We start from the raw sequence: 10605 nt of genomic DNA on the forward strand, positions 1-10605 counted from the left end.
GAGGATACCTTTGTCGATAGGCATATGCCGGCCCGTCGTGACTGTTCGACATTGCGTTACCAATGCCCGTCCAAGGAGGTTTCAAATCTTTGATTAATCACAGATGGAGCAAATAATAGATTAGATTACGAAAGGTCGGTTTTCCATCGTGCTCTTCTGTCGAATAAAGTTGAAAAGCCTTGGGAGTTCCGTTAAAGGCGAATTAAAAAATTTCATTTTAGTTAAGAAAAAGAATATACTGCCTTGGCGGTAATTTTACTTTCAACTTTACTCAACAAACACGACAAACCTGCAGTTGCACCAATCTAATAATAAAACTAAGCGTTGCAGTTGCGTTAGCTAAAAATTCGAGAAATTGCCGCGAGAAATTAATAATTTAAAAAATAGTAGAAAACATTTATGCATTATTGTTTTTAGGCGTTAATGTTATCTCTGTATGTTGTACAGGTGCTAACCGAGTCAGATCATCGACGAGCGCGGCGATAGATCATTTCGAAATTCATCAAGGTACCCACATATTACAGGTAGGTTTACTTACCCATCTCGCTGTTATAAATGATAATGCAGTCATCAAACTACTTCTAACTAAAATCGCCTTCGATTTTAATAGTTTCTTTTCATATCGCATTAAATTTTGCGCCATAAGCTCTTAAAATTCTCCAATCAAACTCATACGAATCTATTGAACAAATTTAAATATATTTGAAGTATAAAGTAAGTACGAAATATAATTAAGTATGCAAAAAAATTATCAAAATTTACCCCATCTCTCTGTTTCAAAAGAGGGAATCTCTATAAATGTTCGGAAAGCGTTTCGCGTTTATCGTTTGAGAATATTCGATCCGGAGTTCCTGAAATATCTCGTATTTTCTGTCGCCAGTCCCTGGACGGCTTCGCGATGGCTGTCGCGGCTGATGGTAGATTCCTGTACATATCCGAGACCGTTTCGATATATCTCGGCCTCTCACAGGTAAGCGCGGCTCGTCGTTATGGCGGCCACGTCGATGAAGTCGGAAACGACGGGCGCGGGTCAAGGGGGTGCGTAAGGGGAAAAGTGATAACGATAACGAGAAAGCGAAAGCGAGTAAAAAGCAACGTGGGTGCGCCAAACGCGAATGCAACGTGTACCGTCAGCCGGAAGGCCAGAGATAGTAGAAAGATATAAAGACATGGCTGGAGGAGGTGGAAGAGAAGGAGGGAAAAGTTGACGGAAGAGAAGGAGGTTGAAACGTTGAAGTGATAGCGGCGACGACGGTGGCGGCAACGGTGACGGCGGCGCCGGCGGCAGCGGTGACGGTGGTGGTGGTGGCGGCGATGGTTGCAGAGGTAGCGAAAGAGGAGGAGAAGGAAAAGTTGATAGCGTTGTAGAAGAATAAGGAGGAGAGGTCAAGGGAGGAAAAGAGGAGAAGGTTGTACGAGTTGGCGGCCATACTGGCTGGCACGACGGCGAGCATGACATAGAACGGGGAGAGCGAGGGGGAGGAAAGGGAGGATGGGATGGGTGGATGGCGGCGGGCGGAGGTGGTCGCATGCGGCTCACGTAGCCTCTGCACGGCGGCGTGTTCGCCATTCCTAATGCCGCGAGCGAGAAGGTGGACGGGGAAAGAGAGTAGAGAAGAGCGGAGCTACAGGGGGGTAAAGCGGGGGTGGAGGAGGGTACGGGAGGTGACCGGTGTGTAGCTCTAGCCTCTCGGTTCTCTGCGAAGCTCGTGGGGCAATCAATAGGGTGTTTCGGGGATTCGGAAAACCGACGGGAAAGCCGACGTTGGCACAAACATGGCCGCGGCGCCCGTTCGCCTCCCCCCGTTCGGCTTCCTCGAGCTCTGCGTACCCCCTACGTACCCCCTGCGTACCCCTGCGTGCCTCGCGCTGAAACCGATTCGTGGCGGTGCGGCACGAGCCCGTTCCCCCGACAGGCCGACTGTCGGGGACGAGATAAACCCCGCCGCGAAGAAGGAAAGATCATTATTTTTAATTCCAGGTAGAGATGACGGGCTCGAGCGTTTTCGACTACGTCCATCAGCAAGATCACGCTGAGGTCGCCGAGCAGCTCGGTCTGGGTCTCGCGTCGTCGACGAGCACCTCGGCCCCGCACTCGTCCAATTCCGGTCTGGCCTCACCGAGCAGCGGTGCCTCGGAGGAGCACGGTTCGTCCTCAACTGCGAATCCCGACGGTATATCTTCGTGCCACGTCATACCACGGATCGCTCATTGACTTTTCAACTGCTAAAAAATTAAACGCGATCTGATAGATCTTAATTTTATTTTTTTACATCGTCAAAGATGTTGTTTAACATGTTGTTTTTATAGTGGTGCGATGATCGGCACCTGACTTCCATCATTAAAAAAAACCTAATGATATTACGAAAAAATTCGATGAACTTAGAATAATCGCAATTAATAGTTGCTATCTGGTAGTAAAAGGGTTAAAGAACGCAATATCCGCATATACATGTATCCGAGCGTATTTCGGGGACACTTATTAATTCCTTCATGTATATGTATCTATCCTCAGTGTCCTCGGTAATGTCGCTGTCGTCGAGTGGACTGTACAAGGGGTACGACCGGGCGTTTTGCGTTAGGATGAAATCCACTCTAACGAAGAGGGGGTGTCATTTCAAGTCGTCGGGTTATCGGGTAAGCGAAATCGCGCTTGATAATCATTAACAAAATCTCAGCTTGCTCATCTTCTCGTAGTTTTAATTGGCGCTATTTAACGCACGACAGCCTTATTATCGTGCAAGATAATTTTATACTCTTTTTTTTACACGCGCGTATACACAGGTCGTACTGTTGCTGTGTCGTTTGAGGCCACAATTTATATTCAGCCACGCAAGAAAGTCCTCGCCGCCTTTGATGGGCATGGTCGGGCTGGCCATCGCGCTTCCACCGCCCAGCGTGCACGAAATTCGTCTCGAGACCGATATGTTCGTCACACGGATCAATTTCGACTTTCGGATAGCGCATTGCGAACCAAAGTGAGTACTGCCTTGTATCGAATCGAGTTTGTAGCGCACGCCATTGAAGAAGAATAGCACGAGAGTATATTTAACAATTTTTCAAACCATATGAAAACCATTGTTTTTGCCCTTATCAAGTGTAATCTATAACAATAAGTGATAAATTTATTATTTTAATACTTTAAATGTATGACTTATTGTTAGATTATATACACTTGATAAGAACCAAAAACAATGGTTGAAACATGTAAGCATTATTATTTAATAAATTGCCAGTTAGGTCGAAATAAATTATCACTTTGTTAATCATTACTGGCGAAGAAGAGAATTACTTCATCCATATGCTCTTGTATGACAAACTGTAAATCCTATTATGCAACACGTGCATGGAAAGTGCCCCATTACGCACGCTACGCGTGCGTGATAGACCACTTTCCAGGCATTTGCAACATAAAATAGAGAGTGTAAGCCGTGGGTAAAGATGAAAATTCCCGGGTGCGGTTACCGCACTCGCCTTCGGCTCGTGCGTAAACTCCGCACCCGGGAATTTTCATCTTACCTCACTTGTTACACAAATAACTATTCTACATTTCTTCGCGTGGTTTCCTCTAGATGAATTTATAAACAGCCGCTTTATAACGAGAGCGTTGTATTTCTGTGTTCTTCAGGGTGTCCGATTTACTGGACTACACCGCCGACGAATTGACGGGGAAGAATCTTTACACGCTGTGCCACGGCGAGGACGCGAATCGTCTCCGAAAGTCCCACGTAGACCGTGAGTATGACTGGTCATGAATTACGTTCGCCACGTTCGATCGTAGTCAAGTCGAGTGAGTACCGTTTGCACGATCGCGCACAGAGTCACGCGCGAGAGGGGGTCCTCGCTCGCTCTCCCCCAATGTTTTCTGTGTAATGTTCGAAGGAATGTATACGCGTGTGAATCCCGAATAATTTGTCTTGAACAATAGTTGCGTCACGCGAATTTTTGTGAGTCTCGAATACGTCGCCGTGACCGCAATCTATCGCCGTACCGATGCCATAAACAATCGTGGGAGGGTAACTTTTCGCCGGTGACTCCCAACACGACGATGTGCTTCTCTACTAGTAATATTTCGTTTGTCGATTAAGTCTAAGACGAAAGGTGATATGCTCGAAAAAGAACGAAAGTTTACAAAATAAATGGGGGACACTAAAAGATGAAAGAAAGAAATAATAGCTGCGATGAAGAAAATGAGTTGCAAAATTTGCAAGAAATAGCAATTCGAGAAAAGGGTACGCAAAGATTATCGAGAAAACATAAACTGTATTCTCTCTCTAAATTTCCATCGAGCAAAAATTAATTACAAAAGATTTCTTTGACTAACGGACGTGATAGTGTCGGACCGCTAAGTAAAATCGGCAAATAGGAATTAAATTAACGTTTTAATACCGTAAAAAAAATAAATATTTTTTTTTTATTAGTGCAAAGTAAATTTGCTTCTGCCTTCTTTTTTTCGCTGCAGTACTGTACTCGAGAAAACCATTAACGAAAATAGAGCCGTCACGTTATTCATATACATACGTTTCCCAACAAACAAAGCCGATAGATCTGCCACGCAGAATTTCTTGCTCCTACTGTTCTAGGAAAATACTTTGGTGAAAGAGCGCGATGGGTGTCAAAGCTGTCCGGGAAGAGAGAAAAGCACGAAAGTATTAATACGTTGGTCTTTTCGACTGCGCGCGACCGCTTGCAGATTTAGTAAGTACGTATCTGTTTGTATTTGAACGTTTCACATGAGATTACTAGCCACGTAGGCGTTGGGGATAACGTTTCTCATTGATGATCATTCGATCGCGTAAATAACGTAAAAATGTATAACTGTCGCGCGACTCTCCTGTAAAACGAACGAATGTCATGCTTTTTCGTTAATTAAGTGTTTTCGAGATACGATAATGCACAGATTTCTGAGATCAATATATTTATACATAAGTATATATGAAGATTTGATTTTTTTCTTATAAAAAATATACGACGTCGTCGCGATATACTTTAACGTGTCTTCGTCGATTCGACTCCTCGGACAGCGATAAGCTACTCCCCGACACAAATAAGCACATTGTCAAAAAGATAGTTATACGGAAAATTGTCGATAGTCTTTGTTCCAACAAACTAACAAAAGATTTAGAAAACCTTTTTATAAATGAACGAATTATCTTTGGCGGGACGGGCTACGAACGCCACTTCTAAGAGCATTATACAGAGCTGAAATCGAACATTTACTCCGAAAACAAACAAATTGATTAATATTCGCATTCCCGATATATATGGAATGCTTATCTTCTCCTTGATCGTCGTACAAACGGTAGCTTCGACGCTAATTGTATAGTACTTTCGAAAAAGTGCGAAGTGCTTGGAAAAATAAGAAAATTTTAGGTGAATGTACCAATGCCGGGACAGTCAGTGGATATGTATACCTATGTCTAGACACCTTTATCATTTTAGTCTTTAAATAAGTCCCAGGTAGCAAAGTGACGTCAAATGATGTCTTAATAATGTCTTTGACGTCTATGACGTCAATAAGACGTCTTTAGACGTCATCTTTGCTACTTGGGGTATAATGCAAATTAAAATCAAAGATAAAAATATTTTTTTTGTATTTTGAAACTTTAGTTATAGTATCCAAACGTTAATTCGCGTTATACTTATATTTAAGGACTAAAATGATAAAGGTGTCCAGGCATAGGTACGTGTCCGCTGACTGTCCAGGCATTGGTACATTTACCTTAGTTATAATATTTTTGCGGCTATATTTCTCATGGGTAAATCGAGGCCCTCAAAAAATGCTCAGCTGCGATTGTGATTTCAGTGATCCATAAAGGACAAGTGCTGACGCATTACTATCGGCTGATGAACAAGAGTGGCGGATTCACGTGGCTGCAGACGTGCGCTACCGTCGTGTGCAATTCGAAAAATGCCGAGGAGCAGAATATCATTTGCGTCAATTATGTCATAAGGTGAGTCATCAACTAAGTGAGTAACGAACGACGGACTGACTTTTCTGTCAAACCTTATTGTGTTTAATCGTCTTTTTTATAGCGGTCGAGAATACGAAAATTTAATTATGGACTGCTGTCAGTTAGAGGACGGTGTCAGCGGCGTCAAAAGGGAAGATACAGCCGGGAACGATCCGGAGAACGGATCGCCGGACGCTGACAGAGGAGGTACAAAACGTTCTTTGATTTAGCGAAAAGCTACAATTTTCCCAGCTCGCCGGTCCCGGAAAGTTCTTATCTTCCTCCGTCTTGAGGCAATATTCGTTCCGACTTTTGATTTCAGAGGGTCGTAGTCGAGGCGGCCCTGCGAATCAGCATCAGGAGCAATCGCATCGGTCGCCGCCCGAGGAACAGGAGGAGAGCCACGCGTCGGAAAGCGAGAAGCGAGGTAGCCGGCATAACGACAATATAGCCCAGTTGCAACAAGAGTCGCAAACAGCGGTCGGGAATCTCGACACGCTCGTGGTAAGACTGCGAGGGCACAAACGAAAGATCCATGACGACGACAGCAGCTCCAACGAAGAGGAGGACGAAGAGGAGGCTAGTCCGGTGAAGGAAACGAACGGCGAGAGAACCCGCGCGCTTAGTCCTAGCGCGACGTCCACGCATTCGATCTCGGCCACCGAACAGGCGCTCTGTTCGACCAGTCCAAAGTCGTCACGTCGCGCTGAGGGCAGCAGGATGGACAGTGCCGAAAGTACGGGAACGTCGGTGAAAGATCTGGAACAGGCTATGTCGAAGCACCTACCGGGGAGCTCGCTGAACAAGTCCAACTCCCCGGCGGCGCTTCACCAGCCGACAGATTTCAGCACGGACGCGTTGTTGAAGCAGCAGCAACAGCGGAGTACGATACAGTGGATCGGCGCGCACCATCATCTAGGCCATCTGAGTCCGCAGCAGTCTGCCGCCGCTCCTTTACCCGCCTCCGCGCTCCTTAGGCAACTTTACGCTGCCAATCGGGAGAGCGTGATACGCGCCAATGTGCACGGAATCACGTCGAGCGGCGGTACGCGCGCACCCACGTCGGCCGGTATCTACTACCCGGGCGAAACTGCCCCGAATGGACCTCTACCCACGCCGCCGGGCTCGGAGGGCTCCAGCACGTACGGCGAGCACCAATTTGTTCTCGCCGCTCACAATCAAAAAGCATCGAACGGCACTAGCTGCGCCGATGCTTTCACCAGTCTAGTTTCATCGTACACATCCGCCACCGCGGCCGGCTACTCGGTGGACTATCATTCGGCGATGACGCCACCGTCGTCGGTCTCGCCACGGGACAGCAAGCAGCAGCAACAGCAGCAGCAACAGCAACAGCAGCAGCAACAGCAGCAGCAGCAGCAACTGCATCCCGTAAACGTGATAAGCAGCTACGAAGGCTCGTCGGCGTACGCGGACCCCGTTCTTCGTCACCAGTACGAACCGGCCCAGCCGTTACCCTTGAAGCCCCAGGTGTACTCGGCCACTGTCCATCCGAGTGCCTTAGACGCCGCGGCGGCATACGCCTCAGCAGGTCTGACGGAACAACCGCAGTTCTACCATCATCCGGCCAGTAGCGCCGGCTTCCACATCTACCACCCGAGCAACAAGTCGACGGCGAACGGCTGGTACACTTCGGCCTCCTAGTGGCCCCACCCGTAGGAGTTCCACCCGCCCGTGTACGCGGAACCACGTGTACTTAAGCGACTGTAATTAAACCCAAAGCCCTCTTTCTCGTGCATATCAGTGATACGCTATCTTGTCGCTAATCTTTGGCGATCGTTGGCGAGCGATCTTCGTTGTCGTTGGGATCGGCGGCGGCGGGGAGGCTTCACCTCGCCGCTCCTTCCTGCCGAGTCGCCGAGACTCGGCGCTGTAACAATCGCTCTCTTCTCCATTATGTAGAACGATTTATTGTAATATAATGAATAAATTATTATATATATGTTGACTTTCCGGAGGTATCTGCGTAAATATGGAGCCAACTGAGAAACTCATGCGTGTTCACCGTGCGTGTTCCAAGTGATTTTAACGCGACGCTCAAAGAGATCGTAATATATCTAAGGATTCGCGATTTATTATATATATATATATATATGTGATATACAGGACGAAATTATCCTGTATATGTATGTATTATAATTATATTATTTCATTTTTCATTGGATTTTAGGACGTCCGTATTTATGTAAATTTATTTCTCCAAAAACAATTGGATAAATGATTAGGCGATAGTTGGACTACGTTTTTTTATATCCTCGAAATGTCATCAAGAGTTATTACGAGAAATTCAAAACTTGACTCGGAGTCATGTTACGTTATCTCTTGTTAAAATATTTTCTTCTAATAACTTTGACGGTTTTTCGCGGTCGAAAGACGCGCGTTCCAACTCTCGCCAAGTCTCTCATCCAACGGAGTTTTGAAAAGAGAGAATTTACAGAGAAACCGATATCTTAAAGTAAGCGAGGAAACAACTTCTGAGGAACTGTTTTCGCAATTGTGTTAAATATTACTAATCAAATGTGATTACCGTATTACCGGTGATTTACTCCATTATGGTACTTGGAATAATTTGTACCATATTTCGTTGTGCGATAATTTTCGTAAAGCGGATGATACAACCCTGTCTCTCTCTCTGATACGCTGTTTATTTTATTTAAGAGAGAAAAAAACGCTGATAAAATTTATTTCGGTATCATACGAAGGGTGTTTGACAAATAGCACGGCATACTTAAGAGAAATCGCTATCTCTATTAATTCGTAGCTGACGTATCTGTTTTAGTCAATTAAATATTGAATTTGTTACTCGGAATGCGCTATGTACAATCGGTCTGTTCCAAAGAGTTCGTTGTTGCAAGCTTCTTGTTTTAGACTTCAACTTGCGATTGAGGAAGTACCGAATACTTCTCAGTAGAAAGTAAAGAACAATTGATCTACATTCGATACCAATTGTTATCCAGTCACGTCCAGGTTTAACAGTCGTGACCCACGAAAAATGATAAACAAGTTACGAGACTGGAAAACGAGACTGAAAGAATGGAACGCGACACGGCAGTCGTATATGGAAACGGAGAGCAATCCAGAGAAAAAAAAAGACACGAGTGATATTAAAAAGACACTTTTATTAAAATACGCACTGAGATTCTTTACTTATTAAGAACAAGAGACATTTGTATGTATATTTATATATAGACTGCTCTAGCGATTTTACCTTCTAAATGTAGGATAGATGAAGAATGTAGATATATCGAGAGGGGACACGTATCGCGCACGCGAGAAGAAGTCAACATTGCTCTGGAGGTAGCGAATTCTTTTACGAAAGTTATTGTATTTTAATGTTTAAACATTTCGACCAGTTGTTTTTGACAAGTACACGTGTAAATACAGCTTACGTGCCTAAAAGTTCACTCGCTCAGCATTCATCGATTTCTTTCGTGCTCAATTTAAAAGGATCGTTCACGACGAAGTACGTCCATGCGACGAAACGTTATAAGTTTCTCTCGTATAATGACGTTGATTGCAGAAACTTTTGTAATTATGTTTCGCATGCTTGGATGCAACATCATCCGACGAGGCGAGTCCACCAGGTGAACCGTAAGTAAACGTTTCGTAAATAATATCGGTAAGTAACTATTTATGGTGTGGAGAAAACATTTAGGATATAGGACTTAAATTATTGATTGTCCGTTTTTTGAAGAATAATGATTTCTTTTAAAACGGAAACGTAAATCACACATTCAAAAAAGTCTTGATGAAAAATAAAACAAGAATGGAACGCATAAATGATTTATTTTTGTTTAATTCCGTTCTCTGTATAAAAAAGATATATAGTTCATTCAGATCATTATGTAATTTTTTTTTCCAACTTGAGTATTATTTGTATTAGCGGTTTGTTCGTACAGAAACGTGAAAAATGCATGTTTTCTCTTCAACGTGATCGTTGTACTAGATATTGATTTATATATAGCAGAAATAACGAATATGCTATTCGTACAAAAATGACTTATGTACATTTTCATTTTGTGTTACATGATTAGTATACAATTATTATCGTTTCTGCCGTTGTAGTTATCATTACAATTATTATTCTTAATGCTACATTAATATTAAATTACTACAGTGAGTTTGCAGATTAAGTAAAAAAAAAAACATCTGTAAAATAATCACATATACAAGTGAAAATAAAATAAATCTAAAAAAAGTATTAAACACACTTTGGACGGTAGACATTTCGATTAATACTGTAAACTTATTTAAAAAAAGAGAGAGAACGAAATATATAAGTTTATCTGTAGTAAAGATAGCTTTGTACATGGAAACTCTAGTTATATTACATAAAATGCTCTTTTATGCTCCACCGTGAAAATGTATTTAAATTGGAATAACGACACAATGAGAATGATAATTATATACCACATTCTAGTCAGAAAATTCTAATTATATAGATAATATAATCAGTTAATTATTTTTCTTATTCACACAATAAACGCATGCAAGATGTAAAAATAAAAATCATTTATTTGCTATTGTAATTGCACTTTAAGGAAATTTTGATATACCGGCTATCATATTATGCAAAATTGCGAGAAATACATTAAGAAATAATATGGAATAACAATCTCGTGAATGTTATATA

The 10605-nt window shown here is 43.1% G+C and overlaps 1 protein-coding gene across 3 annotated transcripts in view; it reads left to right on the forward strand.

The window, feature by feature from the left end:
* Nucleotides 1-7920, forward strand: part of LOC112452730 (protein trachealess) — a 76853-nt gene extending 68933 nt beyond the window's left edge. For all 3 annotated transcript variants that reach the window (XM_025013092.1, XM_025013099.1, XM_025013109.1), the window contains 9 exons: nt 448-524; nt 881-970; nt 1982-2174; nt 2516-2637; nt 2785-2978; nt 3629-3735; nt 5807-5954; nt 6037-6161; nt 6277-7920. In XM_025013092.1, coding sequence (XP_024868860.1) covers nt 448-524; nt 881-970; nt 1982-2174; nt 2516-2637; nt 2785-2978; nt 3629-3735; nt 5807-5954; nt 6037-6161; nt 6277-7616 — 2396 coding nt within the window. In that variant the 3' untranslated portion in view covers nt 7617-7920. The remainder of the gene's footprint in view (nt 1-447; nt 525-880; nt 971-1981; nt 2175-2515; nt 2638-2784; nt 2979-3628; nt 3736-5806; nt 5955-6036; nt 6162-6276) is intronic.
* The last annotated feature ends 2685 nt before the right edge of the window (nt 7921-10605 follow it).

The sequence above is a fragment of the Temnothorax curvispinosus genome, unplaced genomic scaffold, assembly GCF_003070985.1.
Source record: "Temnothorax curvispinosus isolate PA1 unplaced genomic scaffold, ASM307098v1 QBEX01000305.1, whole genome shotgun sequence".
In the NCBI taxonomy this organism is placed as follows: Eukaryota; Metazoa; Arthropoda; class Insecta; order Hymenoptera; family Formicidae; genus Temnothorax; species Temnothorax curvispinosus.